The sequence below is a fragment of the Scardinius erythrophthalmus genome (assembly GCF_964197995.2).
Source record: "Scardinius erythrophthalmus genome assembly, chromosome: 10".
Lineage (NCBI taxonomy): Eukaryota > Metazoa > Chordata > Actinopteri > Cypriniformes > Leuciscidae > Scardinius > Scardinius erythrophthalmus.
Genome location: NC_138230.1, coordinates 15,011,804 through 15,031,684, shown reverse-complemented (window position 1 = coordinate 15,031,684; position 19,881 = coordinate 15,011,804). Strand labels below are relative to the sequence as shown.

The 19,881-nt window shown below is 36.9% G+C and overlaps 1 protein-coding gene across 1 annotated transcript in view; it reads left to right on the top strand.

Moving 5' to 3' along the window:
- The window catches only part of grin2da (glutamate receptor, ionotropic, N-methyl D-aspartate 2D, a), a gene marked incomplete at both ends in the record, with an annotated part of 57,937 nt that overhangs the window by 19,286 nt on the left and 18,770 nt on the right, over window positions 1–19,881 (top strand). Inside the window, 2 exons of the mRNA XM_081376521.1 lie at window positions 5,118–5,446; window positions 19,008–19,122. Of these exons, the coding sequence (XP_081232647.1) occupies window positions 5,118–5,446; window positions 19,008–19,122 (444 nt within the window). The remainder of the gene's footprint in view (window positions 1–5,117; window positions 5,447–19,007; window positions 19,123–19,881) is intronic.

The following is a 19,881-nucleotide window of genomic DNA, read 5'->3' as shown; positions in this document are numbered from 1 at the left end:
GACAAACAAAATTTGCAGAGAGGTGGGTTATAGGACCAGGATTGAAAACCACTGCATTATGGTTTTTACAACCATGATCCTAATTTGAAAATTAAAACAAAATTGTGATTTATACCTTATGGAATTGTACAAGTCTGTCAACAGCCTCTGTTGGACTGATCTTAGTCTCCTTCCCTGAAGCACTTCCTCACCACCAGATTGTTTTTCCAGGAGGTCTTGGACAATCTGATTAAAAACATGCTCGAGGTCCAAGGCTATTGCCCCCCCACCCCCCTCCCCGGCACATTGTTAGCCCTGGTTTGCACTGGCCCGACAGTGGAAAAGCGGGTAATACAGGTGACAACTTAAGGCTATAAAATAATGGAAGGGAATAATTACATGGACAAATTAGTCATGAAGAAAAACACATGAATACATAGCTGTTTTGGCTTATCAGCATCTATGCTAAAGCTGTTGCTGGCCCTTATTGATTGATTTTGCACTGCTCTCTCTGTCTCTTTATGGTCATTTAAAGAGAGTGAAGAGTATCAGTAGACTACCTTCAATTCATGGAAGATGTCCTCTTCCACACTGGTGTCTGTCAAAGACTTGAAGGGCTGCAGTTCTTGCTACCTGAATTTGCTTTTCACTGAAAAGTAATTTTAACAATAGCATGAATATAGACATTTCGGGGGTTTTCATATTTAAGTAAAACCTAATTGACCTAATTGGCCGCAAACAGCAAAGCTTTGAAACCTAAAAACAAGCCCTGTGGACTTTCTAATTTCAGCTTATGCTTTAAGCATGGTTGCTTTAATTAGCACATTTCTTAGCAGTAGCACATTTACTTACCTACATTGCTTAACAATTGTACATTCCAAGATTTTCTCAGTTTCAAACATCTTCACACCTTGATATTGAACTTTCACCAGCACGATGAAAGCTGTTGGTCAAGAAAAACACAAATTATAACGTCGCTAATGATAAATGAAGTCCAGCGAGCCGTTGCAGTCAGAAGCTCCATATGTCATCTCACAAATGTTACATTAAAGTGAAATTGCAGCTAATTTGCAGTTAATTTGCATTTACTTGAATGTAAACAAATGATTGCAGATGAAGCGTGCATGTCACATATGATAAGTGAAAATAAACTGTTCTTTTCATACCCAGCCAGAACATAAAAAGTTCAACAAAACGCCTCTTGCTGGATTGGATGATCATTTTTCTGCACTGCCTTAGTTTTGGAGAAGGGTGTAACCGCACATGTAAATTCCTGATTATCTAAGGCTGAGCACGTGGGGATGCACATAAAAAACTGAATTACTGTATGGTGCTCACTATTATTTGTGGAACGTATTGTATTGCACGGCTATACTATAGTATGAGACATAAAATGCGTTTTACTGTCAAAATTTGCCAGCACAAATGACTTGAAAACATCTAAATTAAGCAGTTAAAAAATATGTTCTATCTGTTGGAATTATATCTGTACTCTCATGGTCGTCCCCCATTAATCAAAGAGGAAATAATTTTCAAGGACCAGGAATAAGATCCACTCATCACCAGTGTCAATTATGTAAACTCACTGTAATTACACTAACTTTGACCACTGATTTACACTGCAAGTGTTGATGTCATTTAAATCAACACCAGAATCAACACTTTTTAACTCTGGTAAATTAACACCATAAAACAACTCTAAACATCACTGCATATTTTGCTGGTGAGAAGCATCTGATTATACTATAGCAGGGTTTCTCAAACTCCTGCACAGTTTAGCTCCAACCGTGATCAAACACACCTAGCTGTGAGTTTCTAGTGATCCTGAAGACATTGATTAGCTTGCTCAGGTGTGTTTGATCAGGGTTGGAGCTAAACTGTGCAGGACAGTGGCCCTCCAGGACCGAGTTTGAGAAACCCTGCACTATAGCAATATGGATATGATCGCACAAGCTCTGCAATTTGGCTCTCCTGATAAGTCATGTCACGTCATGTCATGTAAAAAATAATAATGACAGTTTCACTTTCAATTAAAATTAATACTTCATTTTCCACTAAAGTGGCTCTTCAGTGTTTTCATGTTTTTACTCACGGATGTCCGACTTCGGCAATCTGAACAGAGGAAATAAACCATAGAAGGACCATGTCAAAGGCGGTGGAGCCTCAGAGCACACCTTCCTATTGCATCATCGCCACGGACAAATGAACCAGCCGAAGCAAACTTTTCCAGAAAGTTCGCTGTGGCAAGCTGTTTCGGACTCTCGATACGAACTCCAAACGTACTTCATTTTGTCCTGATTTTGTTCGAAATGATGTCGCATCAGTCCGTTCTTCGATTTCACAAGTTCTAAATTATACCCTGATGCAAATTCATCTATATGTTTTCTTTTTAAACAACTAATGGCTTCCTAGAGCAGTGCTTGACATTAATGCTTTTTTTGAAGGGGCAAGTAAAAGTAGCCTGATTAAAATGTCATTAATAAAACATCACTAGCCACCAAAAATGTGGGTGCAAAAAGGATTCAGATTTGATTACATTCAGTGTAAATGGCGATAGATAATGGACAATGAATTGACATTAAAGGGGTGGTTGATTATGATTTCACTTTTCTAACTTTAGTTAGTGTGTAATGTTGCTGTTTGAGCATAAACAATATCTGCAAAGTTGCAACGCTCAAAGTTTAAAGCAAAGGAAGCTGTTAAAAAAAATAGTTTTTTAAGGACTAACGGCTGGTAGGGACTACATGACATTCCTCCCGAGTTAGTGACATCACTAACCCTAAAATTGACATAAACCCCGCCCCCGGGAACACGCAGTCCATGTTGAGAAGAGGAAGAGTTGTTGTAGTAGAGCGCATTTGATAGTCTGCTCAAGATGTCGCATCCGTCTTTTCACATGCAATAACACAAATGAAATAGCATGTCACTGTGTAGAGATCTTACAACAGTTCCCAGACAAGCGATTTCTAGATAATCATGACTAATTCATCAACTAACCATTCAGAAACGTCCTGTTGCATTCTACGTTGTCACTTCTTGAGTCTCTCCATCATTGTCCGACTCCAGTTTAACCATTTTAACATTTACATTTTATTGAGTTTTTATATTTATAACATCTTGACCCACTGCTCTGCACATTTTGTATGCCCTTATTTAATAGTTAATAGTACATGAGTTACGAGTGAGACACAATATTGATTTTTTTTTGTTCTCGTCAACCAAAGTAGTTCCAAACAAAGCCAAAGCAGAACTGTTGTGTGTGTCCAAACAACACACTGCAGTGATTTGTTTTTGAATGAATCGGGTGGGTCTGTGATTCAATGACAGACAGTCACTTGTTCATAAAGACAGACAGTCACTTGTTTTATTCTTGAATGAATCAGCCGTTTGAATGAATCCATTGCATGAACCACCTACTGGTGGTTTAGTTCATTTTTATGTTTAAACATATCTTTTAATATTTATTTATTTTTTCAATATTTTATATTTGGATATTTACAAAAATGTAATTTAAAACATTAATCTCATAACATTATTTATTCAGTTTAAATGCATCCATGCCACCTCTAAGCTTCATTAAACAGTCTGTGTACATACATCTAAATACCACTTTAATTGCAGCTTTCCTCTGCAGTGAAAATATGGATTTTGTTCTTACTGATTTCATTTAATTGGTAACAGCCCTTCAGTGTCTTATTATTATAATTGAATATATTGATAAAATGTAAGAATTTGACACACAAGATGAATATTAAGAAATAATGCTATTTATAAAGGTACAAAATTCCCTGGAAATCAAGGGGACTAATATCACAAAACAAATCTGCTGATTTAAGCAAGTAAGCACCAATAGAACACTGATGAGAATATTGTTTCAGAATTACATTTACATTCTTTTCGGACAGGATTTTTTTTTTTTTTTACTTAGACAAGCACATAACAAGGCTTAATGTCGAGCCCTGTCTACAGAAATACTGAAAGGTGAAAAAACATCATCACATCATGAATGTCAATGCTTGGGTGTCTGAGGTTAAAATGTGCAGAATGAATGGAACCAGTGCCACGTGACAGGATTGTCATCAACCTCAAGTTTATTTTAACTGCCCAATTTTTATATATATATATGAAAAATACCACAAAAAGGGTGTACCATTTTTGGTAAAATGGATGAATGCCATTTAGGGGTGTAGTCCAATAGCCAGGGCATAGTCTTGCCCATGCTGTCTATTGATTCCACACTACTACTATCGCTACAATTGTTATACTGTTTGAGTTTTTGGAGGATTGCAGGTCACCAGTTAACAACCCTCAAGAGTAGTTTTATCTCCCTGTGAGAAGCCTGTGGCTACATCTCAACAAGTGGGATAAGCAATACATCTCCAGCAAGAAAAACAAGACCCGTATCAAAGTAATTTTAAGATGTCTGACATCTCTGACCTTTTTTTGAAATGTGTGTGTAAAAAGCCCTCGTACATCACTTCCCGGGTTTGAGTTTTATAAAAACACCTTTTGGTCGTGCTAAAGATATTGCCGAACATGTGCTAGCGCATGGATAACAAGCTCACCGAATCACTCTGTTCCGATAGGAAATTTTCTCAAATCATTGAAGTATTATGAGCAGCCAGAAAGAGCTTATTGAGCTTGATGACTGTAATATGTTTTTTGTTTTTTCGCCGGAGACTCTTTAAGTTAAAGTCGACATGATATTCATGTTGCAATGATATTCGTGTTCTTCGTTATTCTTAGCAGGACCAATGATGTTTTTATTACATTAAAGGGATTGTTCCCCCAAAAGTGAAAATTGTCATCACTTACTCGCCCTCAAGGTGTTTCCAAACCTTTATGAGTTTCTTTCTTCTGTTTAACACAAAAGAAGATATTTTAAAGAATGTTGGTAATCAACATTTGACGTAAGCCACTGACTTCCATAGTCAGTGGCTACCATCAACTATCTGAACACAAAATATCTACTTTTGTGTTCAGCAGAAGAAAGAAACTCATACAGGTTTGGAACAACATGAGGATGAGTAAGTGAACTTTCTCTTTAAGTAAATGCATTTTGATTTTATGCTGACTTTAAAAGGACAAAGTGGTCCATTTGAATACTTATTCTATTCTCGCTCTACCACTCTTTACAGGTGCGACTCCTGTATTGCTCACAGGAAGAGGCAGGGCACATTTTTAAGGCTGCATGGGCATCAGGGCAGGCTACTCCCTCACATATGTGGTTTGCGGTGGGCCCGGGTCTGGCAGGACTTGGTCTTGAGGGTCTACCCAAGGCTGTGTTTGCTGTGAGGCCACAGGGATGGAGGGACGAGCCACGACGGCGAATCGCAAAGGGTGTGTCGGTACTGACGCACGGTGCTATGGCTTTGCGTAGGGAGTATCCTGGGGCTCGAGGGACGAGCTTCGCGGGGAACTGCATGATGGATGGAAATCAAACCCAGAGGGTGCCAGATAGGATCAGGTAAGAAAATCGACTTGATTGCTGATAGGTTCACAACTTTGTTTGATGTACATCCATGTCTCGTACAAAAAACAAGAAAGAAAAACAATATACCGTGCAAAAGGTTTGGGTCAGTACAGGTTTTTTTTTGTTTGTTTTTTTGAAAAAAGTATCTTATGCTCACCTAGGGTGTATTTATTTGTGACAAAATTCAGTAAAACAGTAATATTGTGAAATTATTGCAATTTAAAAGAATGGTTTTCTATTTAAATATTGTTTAAAATATAATTTATTCCTGTGATGGCAAAGCTGAATTTTCAGCAGTCAGTCACATTATCCTTCAGAAATCATTCTATAATGCAGATTTGGTTTTAAAGAAACATTTCTTATGAATGTTAAAAACAGTTATGCTGCTTAATTTAATTGAGAAAACCATGGTTTCTTTAATGAACTGAAATTTGAAAATAGATAAGTCTCTAAAAGCAGATTGTCACTTTTAAGAGTACACTAGCATATCAATGGCATGCAAGCTAAAACTTGGCAAAACATGTGTGAGGTCTTTAGATAATCATGAACAAGTCTTTTATATTTTAACCATGATCTGCACAAACATGATCCAGCTGCATTTAAAAGAATAAAAGAATACTGACCATAATGCATTCCAGACTGTTCCATTTAAAATTGTTAAAGCTTTCATTTGATAAATATGTATTACATTTTGGTTGTAATATATCTCCCCACAGTCTCCTAACACAAACTGAAACTCTTTATTTCAAGCTGTGCATAACTGGTGTTAATTATGTATGAACACTACATTGACTTTGCACTGTTAGAGGAAATGGCCCTAAACCGGGTACATCATGAGCAGCAAAGCAAAACAAAAAAGAATCTAACGAGTTCCTGTTTCATCTCTTGCCGTGCAAAATTCAAAGACTAGTGCGATTGTGATGACTGAATCAAAACCCTGTGTTGTCTGTTACCTGGGTCTCTTTTCACCCATAACCCCAGTGAGGCCACATGTGTTCAGTCACACACACAAGCCCTTAACCTGAATTTGATTTGTGTTTGACAGGCCATACTGCAGGGATTTGCTGCCTGTCAGTCATGCTTCTCACAATTCAAAAAAAAAAAAAAAAAAAAAATTCTGGCCTCAAACAGCACAGTTGACTTGTCTTTTATGGTGGAGTGAGCTCTCTTGGAAGTGTTTGTGTCACTCAGGCATGAACTGCGGGAATCATAAATCTTTAAAGCACCTTCAAAAGTCAATCACTTAAACATGCCATCAATTTAGGTTAGCTGACCTGGCCAGTTCATTTCCATTTTGAGCCTTCTCTCAAGCCCACTTTACCAGCGCGATTATCAATCATCAGATTTTGTTCAATGTGACATCTGCATATTAGGTGTAACCAAGTTGTCCATGTTTTAAAGTTAATATTTTTGCCTGAAAAGGGATTTGCAGCTCTACCTCAAAGTATTGCAACATCTATTCCTTTAGGGGAGCCAGTGGACAATCTGTACACTTTAGAATTCGCAGCTATTTTTTACTCAAGGTTTTCCCATTGATCTCTTTTCATTAGCGCTGAGCACGGAATCACATCTATAGATCTTTTGCAAGTGTTTTTATATAGCCCAGCCCCCCCCCCCCCCCATCATTTCTCTTTCATTTAATTATTTAATTTTCTAAAACAAATGTATGAGTATCCAAAGCACACCGTGTCTTATTTCAGTTCTAAAATAAAACAAATAAAAATAGAAGTTCTACTATGCATATTGCCTATTTTTAGGACCATTAAGATTGTGACACTGCAACATTATTTTCATGACAAATAAGCATATTTTCCTTCCACATTTCAGTACGGCAATATATCAGGATATTTTACTTTCAAGTTTGTGTTACTCTCATTATTTTCAAACGTGATTCTCATTAGTTTCTTATTAAATAACTCACAATTTAAATAATATACCATTATTTGTTTCATTATATGGTAATGAGCGAGACTTTTTTTTTTTTTTTTGTGGCACATTGCAATAATGAGAATAAAAATAATGTCACAATCAGGCCCGTAGCTATTGAATTCTGGGCCCCCATAAAAAAAAAAAACATTGATGTGGGCCCCCAATGTCCTCCACTCATGTCATGTACCATAACGGTAGGCCTATAATATATGGGCATGGAGGCTCACATCTGGTGCCATGCACCTAATAAGGATTTCTTACAAAATAACAAAACATACAAATAAATAAATGCATACAGGTTTTTGCTTTTACTTATTTTATATAAATTTATATACAAAGTTGATTATAAATATTATATCAAAACAGTGGCATTTAGCGATTAATAACTACTTATTGTTTAAAGTCATCAAGCAATTATGCAAGACAAAATAATAAAATAACAACAAAAGACAAGAAATTAATAAAATGATCAAATAAACTTTTTTTTTTTAAAGTAGGCATACCAGCAATATAATAGGCCTATAAAATGTCAGTAACAAGGTTCATTAGTTAACATTAGTTAATGTATTAACTAACAACAAGAAATACATTTATTATAGTGCTTATTAATCTTTGGTAATGTTAGTTAAGAAATATACAGCTGTTCATTGTTTGTTCATGTTAGTTCACAGTGCATTAATGTTAACAAATACAACCTTTGATTTTAATAATGTATTAGTAAATGTTGAAATTAATATTAACTAAGAATAATAAATGCTGTAGAAGTATTGTTCATTCTTAGTTCATGTTAACTAATGAACCTTATTGTACAGTGTTACCAAATTGTCTTTCCAGGCAGTCTCATGTCTAACAGCTGAGATAAATATTCAGAAATTAAAAAGAATGCAGTCAGATGTAATAAAACCACTTAAGTTTCTCATTGTCTTCATTTTTGATGAAGATAATGTACTGCTATTTGATTAAATAAAGCTAAAAAAAATGTATCCATCAAGAGCAGTGAGTTGTATTCGTGTTTTCTTGACAGTATTATCTTAAACATTTCTCATAAGCAGCCGGCAGGTCTGTGTTCAATGTGAAACGCATATCCATTTTTCTGTGTGTTATACAAACCAACAAACTACATAATAGCGCAATAGACTGAAACTAATCAGACGCCGGTATACGGTAGCGTAATGAAATGTACCAGCAGGAGGGCTCAGGCAGCAGCTCTTATTAAACCTATTCCCACAAAATGATCAGGGCACGGCATGATCGGCATCCCACCACATTGACATCCCTACACTGACTGCACTAACCTGTCTTGTTAAAGAACGTTTTGATAGGCTGATTAAGCAGTTCTCCTGGCCTTCCTCTCCTTTTCATGATGTTACTAGTACCCAGATTTCCCCCACTGACAGTTTCAGTCAGTCTCACTTACAATGAAATTTTACTAACTTTAACCGTTCTCGGAGCTGCCTAAACTCTGATTGGTTCTGTTTACTAGCTGGGGTGGGACTTGCGATTTTATTGGGTCCCTCCGCTGTTTGTCGCTGACTGAGCTGAAATAATAAATAACCATTGGACTGAACCATTTTTAGGAAGGAGAGTGAGAGGAGATATTTGGAAAATGTTAGTTTTCATTGAACTCTCAGGCATACAAATCAATGATTAATAAGAGTAGGGCAATATATAGCATAACTACTGGATTTAGCGGGGCCACTATAATTGTTATCACCTTTCACCCCACTAGCGAAGGCCCTGGTCACAATGCAAAGACAATGTTCCCTTGGACACCATTAGCTTTAATTGTATGGACAAACACGGTATTAAAAAGATCACCTTTTTGTGGTAAGGAAATACTGGTTTAGAACGACATTAGGGTAATTGATGATTGACTTTTTGAACAAATAGGCTGCATTTTCTTCAAGCAAAATATCATTTCTATTTCTTTACATTTTTCAAGTGAAATATGACCTGAAAATGTTTCATGACAGGAATGGTGAAATTCATGTAGTCTCTTTGTGGTTTATGATCATGTTATTGACCAAGCTTTCTGACCTATGAAGCACTCATGTTTGATATTTGAGCTTGTGGTCATTTTAGTGAAGTTAAATTGATTAGAATAATAGTGGTCAGTTGGATAATATCGAATCTAGTTTTAATATGATTAATCTAAGGTCCACTTTTGAGTTGACGAAATAATGAAATCTCTTTGATTCTTTGACCTCACTATATTCCAGCATGATCTGCTTTCCAATCAACGGCACAAGTTCACAGATTTACAGGCACGTTTACTGAATTTATATTGAGATTTTGTCTCTGACCATCGCACTTACGGCCATCTACTCCGGGAACAGTATATTCCAGTTACTCAAGTTTAAATATGGTGGCAGATGTGCCGCGAGCTGTTCCTAAATCAGTCATTAGAGGCTGGTGCAGGAGACAAGAGCGCTGGCATTACTATGAGTAAGCATATTGCAACAGACCTGTTGCCCCCTACTGCTAAAATTTTGTTACTGCCTAAGCTAATAGAGTGTGATGAATGCTCACCTGCACTCCTGCCCACTGTTATTCATCTCCTTTCAACTTTTTCACCCTCTTTTTGGGTTGTTTTTTTCTCTTCTCATTCTTGCTCTGTCATTCTTTTCCCCTCTTTTTCACGTCCTCCCACTCTTTCATGCCCATGCGTTTCTCAGTCCCTGCACTCTTTCATAATAACTCTCCTCTCTCATCATGTCGACATTACTTCCCCCCACTCTAATTCCATCTCTTTATCTCATACTCTTCGCTCTTTCTCGCACTCATTCTTTCCTGTCCCCCTCCTTTTCTCCCACCCTTTTGTTGGCCCCCACTGTCTTATCCCTTCATTTTTCCTCTCCGCTCTCGTCTTGCCCCTGCGGGCGGCTATAAAGAGGCATACATGCAGTGTCGTTTTGCATGTAAATAGGATAATTGGTTATGGTGCGCTGAGTGGGGGAAATATCACAGACTGTCACCAATGGAACTGATCTCACAGCCACACGGCTTCACCCACACACACTCAAACTCAATCTTATTCTCACTCATTCATTCACTCAAGGTCTGCTCCATCCCTCATTCGCTCACTCTTACACCCACTTCCTCTTATTAACTCATGCTGTCTGTGCAGGATGTCGCTGCAGTATTGACGTCTTCAGCCAACTTTGCCAACTTCCCCTCTCTCTCCCTCTCCCTCTCTCTCTCTCTCTCTCTCTCTCTCTCTCTCTCTCTCTCTCTCTATATATATATATATATATATATATGTCTATCTATCTATCTCTGGTTGTGTCTCAAAACTTTGTGAGCTGCTTACCTAGACCTTTTTTTAGACATCACAGGCATATAGGAACATTTCTACTTTTGTTGCATTTTTGTGCATTATTGATGTGTGTGAATTTTCCTGCATAGGCTTAATTTCTGGGCATCATACAGTACTAGGTGCATTCAACATTTTTACAGACATTTTTTTGGCCATCCTGACTGCATTATGGGTGGGTTTTAATAGTCATATGTAGAACATGTTTGAGCATCATTAGATTCATTTGAAGGATCATACTGTAGATGCGTTTGAAGGATTCTACAGCTACTGCAAAGCACATTTTTGGGCATCATAGGCACATTAAAACATTGCTAAACAGCATTTTTAACCATTAGGTACATGCAAATGTTTTTAAACATTCTACATTGACAATTGTTGAGCATCATAGATATGTTAGAAGGGTCCGATCTTGTCCATTTCAACAAGCAGAATTTTTGGACGGCGTATGTGTGTCAAACGTTCATAGACAGCAGTTTTGGGCGTCATTAAAGGGCACCTATTATGACTCTTTTCACAAGATGTAAAATAAGTCTCTGATGTCCCCAGAGTATGTATGTGAAGTTTTAGCTCAAAATACCCAACAGATCATTTTTTACAGCATGTTTAAATTTAATTAATTTTTTGGGGCTCAGAAAAACGCGCTGTTTTAGTGTGTGCCCTTTAAATGCAAATTAACTGCTGCTGCACGTCACAGGGGCGGAGCCTCACGAGCTCGCGCTCAGAGCCAGCAGGACAATCTCATCTGATAATATCAGAACAGAAACTCAGTTGCGGTGTTCATTTCGACTCGGAGTCGGACAATAATGGCCACAGAGCCAGAGAATATATGCTGTATAGAACAGGTATAGTTTAATTATGGTTATAACTTATTTGTCATCTGCTTTTATCCACTAATACAAGCCTGCTGTAGCAAAACCCGTCCGAATGATGACCAAAATATATTGATGAGTTCAGTGAAGTTTATTGTACATCACACAAAAGATGAGCGTTAGTTTTACTCCAGAGAATCTCTGTAAGAGCTGAATAAACAAGAAGTGCGCATTAAAGTCTTATCCATAAACTCTCTCTCTCTCCCTTTCATTATCAACAACATACACAGCGAAGTACACAAAACACTCATTACAACTAACAGTAAACAAATATACACACCTTTTCAGTGGGTGCTAAATAAACTGGTAAACCTTATATCCGTAAAATGACTCGAAGAGCTGTCATAAAGAGCGCGCTCGCACTTTCATTTCTTCCGTGTCCAGTCACGTTAGGCCTGTTGCTCCGGAGAGTGTAAGCTTGATCACAAACAGTACAGATCCATCCTTGAGTAACAACAGGAGTAAATGAAGACTGCTATGTTCATTCTTACATCCATCAACAACACACCTCAATCGCTTACGAGACATTCTTGTCTACAGCTGCTCAAGCGTCGAGCAATGGCGGACTCTGTGTCCAGCTCACTCAGGGCGGGTCTAGGCTCAAACTGAAGTGTCACTCAACAATCGTGGGAGGGGCCTGCTCAATTCTATTGCTGAGTCCCAATTCGCCTACTTATACTACGACCTAAAAGTATGTACTTTTTTTGTGATGAAAAAGTACATACTTTTGAGTGTGTAGCAAAAAAAGTATGCACGTTCTGGGACATACTTCGATGACGTCATGCAACGTGAACTTGAACGTGGTTGCCTAGTTACGCACACCTCGACTGTTAACAAAACATTTAACATTTCATCATTCTTATATATCCAATATAATTTTATTTAGCTACTATTCCCATCTTTTTTCCACAATACATTTACAACGTGTTTACCAAATTGAGGAGTGAAGTAGGGCGTCGTCGTAGATCAACCAAACGCAGGTCGTTTGTGAGGCGGCTGGTTCTGACGTTCATGTGCAAATGTGTGTAACGAAAGCTAGCGCTACTTATTTTCTGAGTTAAAATATTTAAAGTTTATAGTGTAACTATTGTTTGACGTATTTTATACTTAATCTTATACTTATGTATAATACTTAAAAATACCCCGATGAAAATGAACCATGCTTTTACTATAGTAAAAGTGTAGTAACCATGTTTCTTTTGATTGGACTGATAAAGTTAACATATGTACAGCCACAGTATTACTACAAATAAGTCAGACAGAAACATCAAAAGAAATACGTTAAAAAAAGACACTTGCATGACACTGTACTAGAGCCTTTTTATTTATTGTTTTGTAGCCTGCAATGAGGCGCTCGTTATCTTCATCGGACCCTACAAGATAAACACGGTACTTTTTTGGCACAACATAAACCCATTAATATTACGAGACTATAAAATATAAGTTTAATTAGGGTTAAACATTTTAATTCTTACACTTAAAAACTGAGGGCGCATCTCCGTTGCTGCATCCGACTGCCAGGTTTACATCACCATCATCACCGCAAAGCTCCTCCCTCCCGCACGCAATGGGTTGTGGGCAATATTAGCCGTTAGAGTGTGCATTGATCTGCACTTCGAATTCTAACCGGAAATAGTAGACCATCCGGGTATCTTTGGATTACTCATTTCAACATGCTACGATTTGGGACGTACTAATTCTAGTTTCGCATACTATTTAGGACGAATAGTATGCGAATTGGGACTCAGCTACTGTCACATTGCACCGAATCTGAGAACAGCTCATTCTGAGACAGTGCTTATGATTTATTGAGATTGTAAAAAAACCACTGGGTGGATTTTTATCATTCTAGGGTGGTTTTGCTCACACACTGCCAACACACATTTATGTTCAAACACCATGTAAAAGTGAAAAAGTGAACATTCCTGCCTAGATAAACCTATAGGCCTTTTTTGGGCATCATGCACATTTGAACTCTACCTCGACTGTTTTTTGGGGTTTTTTTGGACATTATGCCCTTGCATCCTGGAAAACCTTGAAAACCTGGAAAATTGATGGTAAATTTTTCAGTCCTGGAAAACACATGGGAAATTAGAGAAAATGTAAAATATTCTGGAAAATCTTGTTGTCATGGAATTTCTTTTAACAAAAGAGTAGATTTCTGGCCCAAAACAATTAATGTTAGTTGCAGAAAGTGCTGTGTTCAGGGATGCTGAATTTTGACATGTAGGAGAAGTATTTTGAATGATGATGTTTAGTCATGTGTTGCCACTTGCAGCCGTTAGCTAATGTTATTAACTGCTCAAATATATGCAGCGAATGTCAACTGGTAAGCACCTAATTTGGTAACTTTTCTAACTAAAGCAGCCACAGTCTTTTTTATTTAGATCATGGGATCATGGGTACGTTTAAATGTTCTTAAACAGCTTTTTTAAGAATTAGGCACGTGAAAGTGTTCCATCATGGGTTCTTTCAAACATTCTTACATAGAACTTTTTGGGCATTTAGATCTACACTGTTAAAAATTGTGTAATTACAGTATATTCCAGGTTAATAATTGCATTCATTTCACAGTAATTCCATAGTAGGACTTGCATTTAACTGCACTCTTGGAAATTTCCTGTAAAATCTACAATATCATACTGCATTTCTACAGTACATATGTACTTTTAATGTACCCAGCATGCAGTGCGCCATTAATAAATTATGCTGTGGAGTTTCTTGATTCCTGTTGGTTTTATCTGTGCTGCTGAACTTAATTTTGGTTCACTTTTAGCAGTTTGTGTTGTTTGTTTATTTTGTAATGTTCAGAATTTATCTTTTATTATTATTATTTGTTGTCACCATGTTGTGTTTTGTATGTCGAGGATTGATGTCTGTGCATCATTAGGTGATGGAAGAAAAAAAATCTTGTGTTGCAAGATGATGTCATACCTTTCAAAGATAAATCTCAGCAGCTGCTTTATTGTGAAATATCCATCTACAAATAATTATGAATTTAAAATAAATTCTTTATGCTGAATAACGCTAATACTTAAAAGCAGCCAATTCACTTATTTTAAGTTCTAGCTTGTTTTAACAAATATCTTCATTTGTCACACTTCTTACTTGACTAGATCAGAAATTTTAATATGAATATACAAGGTCCCAAGCAAATGGAACACTAATCACCATTATAGTGACTTCAAAACAATTACAGTAATAAACAGTATAACCGTACAGTGGCATGGTTAAAGACAACTTTATAATGTGAATTCAGAGTTAAACAAGAGCAGTACATTACTGTGAGTGTGATGTCATTATCATTTTGCTGTTGATTTAACAATAATTCATAAGAAAATTACCCAGGCCAGCATGCATTCATTTCACTGTAAATTCCGGATTACAGTAATTTATTGTAAAATAACACTCTTTAATCCTGAAAATTCCTGGAATTTTTTTACAATGTAGACTTTTTCAACAAGCAGCATTTTTGGAAATGACGTTGATTTTGGACGTGCACTCAGGTCTTGCATATTTTGCAGGATATTGTATTAAGGAAAGAAGTTAAAAGATGTTCTATAGACTTGCCTTTTTTATTCCACTGCCTTGCATCTGATTTGTAAAACACGTTTTGTGTGAATGGCCCCTTAGAACGTTCCTGCTTAGATAACTCTATATAGCCCTAAAGGCCCTTTTTGGGGATCATAGGGATGTTAAATGTGCATATAATAATTTTTAGGCATCATAGGTGAGCTTGAATATTCCTTCATTTGTGGTCTTTTCAAAATTACCCTTTGAACCTGCCCATGATCCCCCCCCCCCGCGTTTCCACTATCCTTCAAATTGCGCAAATTGAAATTGTGAATTGAAAGTAGGCCCAATGGAAAAACGTCAATTTAGCTAAAACTCCCATATATCGCAAAAATATTTTTACCCTCGCATGAGGTATTTTTTCAGGCAATTCGAAAAAGGAATATTTTGCAAAACTGCAATGGAAACAGTTTTTGCGCTTTTACAGTTCTTCATAAAGTCATAAAAGACAAAAGTATTACGGGAATACTGGATTCTAAACAACAAAGAAATGCCACATTTTATCAAGACCTTGAAGCAGATAGGACGGAGAAACACCTCGTATGTGCCGCTCCCAAGTATATTAAAAATAATGGCTAGTGCGGTGGCTGAGATATGCGTAAACCTACCAACATCCATTGCCATGATTTTTGGAATGACTTTTCGTGAGAGAAAAAAAAAAGGTTTTAGTCGCATAACATCGGTTAATGGAAACACCATAATTTCGCAATCGTTTATTGTCAACATTATCGCAAAGTTTTGCAAAAATCTGTAATGGAAATGCGGCTTATTTCTCAGGCTATGGAACACCCTCTCTCTTTTATAACTTTCACTTATAGGGTAACCATATTGCCAGTGTATAAAGTCATATTGAAACTGCTTTGAGAAACTCTGTCTTACACACACACACACACACACACACACACACACACACAGCCAGCTGCAGAGGGCAGTGCCTCTGTTCATCTCCATACTAATGCCGCTTTAATGGACACATTAAAACCCCTGGAATATTTCTGATGTTTAAACACCCTTGTGATGTTTAAACATTCAACATTTCTCCTTATCCTGTCCTAGTGTGTGTGCGCCTCACACTTTCCCCCCCTGCTTCCTCTTCCTTGTGTCTCCAGGCCTTTTCATTTTACATTCTGTGTGACAGTACATCACTGCTACGTTTCCATTTTGTGTCAGGCTCACGCTCTCTTTTTCCTTCCTCTCTCTTTCTCGTCTTCATTGTGATGACACAAGTGACATCTGTATTCCGCTACGTGCTGTGCTTTAGGTTGTTTGTTCACCCCACAATGTAAGGCATTAGCGGAACACATGTAATGTCAATGGCTGCGTCGCTATGACAACCATGCAGGGGTCTAGAGCGAGGGAACGAGGAAAGTGTGAGTGCTGGCATCGCAGACTCGAGGTTGTTAAGATTGTCACGCTCTCCATTGCACTCTCGTAATGAGTGAGAGATAAATGAGTTACACCGGGTCGGACGTTTTCTTTAATTGCCGATCCGGAGCAGATATCGTGTGTGACGGATCGAAGAAGTTTGAGAGTGATTTGTAAACTCGATTATGATTCCCTTGTGCTAAATCTAAGTGTACATGAAAAAAATGTGCCATGAAAAATGAGCAGTGGTCATTCAAAATCTTCATTCCGTATTCCTAAAAGTGTCTAGTGTGGCATTTCAAGATGGAGGAATGAAGTTTGGCTAAGCAATGCCGCTCACATTCTATTAAATGGGGCATTAAACAGATGGGCCCGTTGCCGTCAATCCGACCAACGCTTTGAAATGAACATAATCTCTCATATATAGATCCTGTCATAAATTATGGATTAGATATCAAATGCAATTTCTCCCAAAGACAGAAGTGGAAAGACTTATGAGACACGTCTCATAAAAACGAGCCGAGCATCCCGTGCAATGACGGGCTACAATAAAAAAAAAAAAAAGAAGAAAAACGGGCTGGTTGAAAGAGTCGTTTTCTCTGGCCATTACCGCATCAGCAGTAAAAAGAAAACTGCTGACAAATGCCTGATGAGAGATGCAGCTTACACATGCGGAGGGGAGAAAAATACTCTGTTGTGATGTTCACGTTTCGCGTCCCTCTGTTCCGGAGTTTCAATGCTACTCTCATGCTCCTAGTTGTCATGGCGACTAACAAGAGCATCTCAGCAGCATCCTAAGAGCTCCAAACACTGAATATTGAAAACAAGCCACTGGCGAGATGACTGCCGTGTCCTGCCGCCGATCTGGAAGTGTGATAAAAGTGCAGCCGGAGCCATGGCTGCAGTGCTTTAGGGCATGTCATTCATCCTCCATCCAAGACTTCCTCTTTTTAAGATTCATCGATTCATTCCCTCTGTGAAGTTTATCCTTTGTTACCCATGTTTTGTTGTTTTTTTCATTCGTCCATCTATCCGTTACAATTTTGTCTACATAAATACAATTTTCATGCATTTATTCTTGTTTTCGTTTATCTTTTTGTTCTATAATTATATTCCATGAATCCATTCCTAGACACTAATCCAATTTTTCCTCTCTATATAGCTACTCATTCACTGTTTTCTCATTTTACCCTTTAAACATGAAATTGCTTGTCTTTACTCTCCTTCATATTTTATCCGTCTGGTCCTCTTCCTTTTCCTCTATTTATTCATTCTTTCATTTATAAATTTATGAGGTTGATCTTTCAGTAGCCTTCATTTTTAATTTTTTTCATCCATGAGTCCATCTACCCTTTCTTCAAATATTGTCCCTATTTTTTTTTTTTATTAATTCATCACACACACACACACACACACACACACACACACACACACACACACACACACACACAGTGTTGGGTTTACAAATTACTGTGAGTTAATAATGTACTTAGATTACTTTTTCAAGTAAAGAGTAAAGTGATGGATTACTTTTAAATTTACAATAAAATACTTACTTTTTCAAATAAGTAATGCAAGTTTTTTTAGTTTAAAGTTATTTTATTTTTTTTTCATTTATTGACTGACACCTCCCCTGACACATGCAAAGGCGTTGTGTGCGCTGTGTTAACATGATGGTTATTATTAGTTGTAGTCTAATGTGATCATGCATTTACTCATCTCACTTGGATAAAAACAGCTTCATTATTCCTCAAAACGAATAAAAACTGTAAATGCAAACATAGAATATTATGTAAACCTGCAATAATTAGATTTGCTAATTAATACATATATATGTTATGTATTTAATCACATTTTATTAACCAATGTCTTTGCTGCTTGACGGTCGATGATCCAATTCAACCAACCATTTGGTGTGAAAGGATCTTTACATTTGTCAAACCTTTTTTTAATTAAAAATCAATTTAAGTCTTAAATTTTTTAATTAAAAATTAATTTAAGTCTTGTCCAGGTGAGAAAAAGTAATACAAACGTAAAATAACACATTACTTTCCATAAAAAGTAACTATAAAGCAATTAGTTACTTTTTTAAGGAAGTAACGCAATATTGAGTATATATATATATATGTGTATACACACACACACACACACTATTTATTACTCTTTTTTTTTTATCCATCCATACTGTCTATTTTACTCTGTATTGATTAATTCATTTGGTTATACCTTCAGTTTTCTGTCATTCTGTAAATGAATTTCTTGTATAATTATGTTCCTTGAGATTTAGTGTTGTCATTTCTGTTTAATGTTCAGCAGAGAAGGTTTACTTAAGTCCCTTAAGCATTCAGCACAAATCACACACACCACCCCAAGTGGAGAGGTGACTAATGGAACTCCCATCTATCACTCTTTATCTCTCGCTGCTCGCTCTCCTTCTCTTTATCACTTTCACTCAGACTCCTCCTTTATCACCCTTCTCTTTTTCCCCCTTTTTCTCCTGCAGGTTCTTCAGTAACATAACTCTATCTGGACGGGACTATTCCTTTAATAATGACGGTTATCTGGCAAATCCGCTTCTGGATGTTATCTCCTACACTGCAGGAAGAAGCTGGGAGGAGGTAGGGGTGGAGCCATTAGTATGCTTAAATGTGTTTAGATATTCATGGTTATCACTGAACTGTTTTAAATGCAGCTTCCAAGTGAGTTCACATTTTGCCTTGCCATTTAAATGCAATATAATTGAAATGTGAAGAATGCATTTGAAATGAACCGTGTGTCGCATACAGAAGGAACTGAAGTGCATCAAATAAAAAAATATATGCACATTTTATTACAATACATTTTGTGCAAAGCAAATCAAATTAAGGAAGTTGAGGTCATATGGTGCTTTTTCATTTGAATTGTAATTTTTACTGCAATGAAATTTGTGTTTATAAACATAACTATCTTTATCATTTTATTGTGTTCTTTTGTACTTTGTACATGACCGTATTAACCAATAATTTTCATATTCAGTACTTTTAGTACATATACTTCTACATATCATGCAGCAAAATAGTCAACCTACAGGACACTTAGTTTGTAATCTCTCTCTCCCATATTCAAAACTTTAAATTCAGGGTAAAAAAAAAAAAGAATTATAAAAATAAGTAGTCTGCACTGCAGTTCATACCTGTTAATGCTTTACTGTATTATTCGTAATGTTCCTGTTTTTCAATAACTTGTCTGTTATTTTAAATTACTCTCAAAAGGGAAATTGTTAACAGGGCAGTGCACTTGAATGCAATTGAGTGGCAGTTGCAAATAATTGCACATACAGCTTTTTTCTGGCAAATGTCAATAAGCCAAGGAATAAAAGTATTTTTGCAGTTTATTAG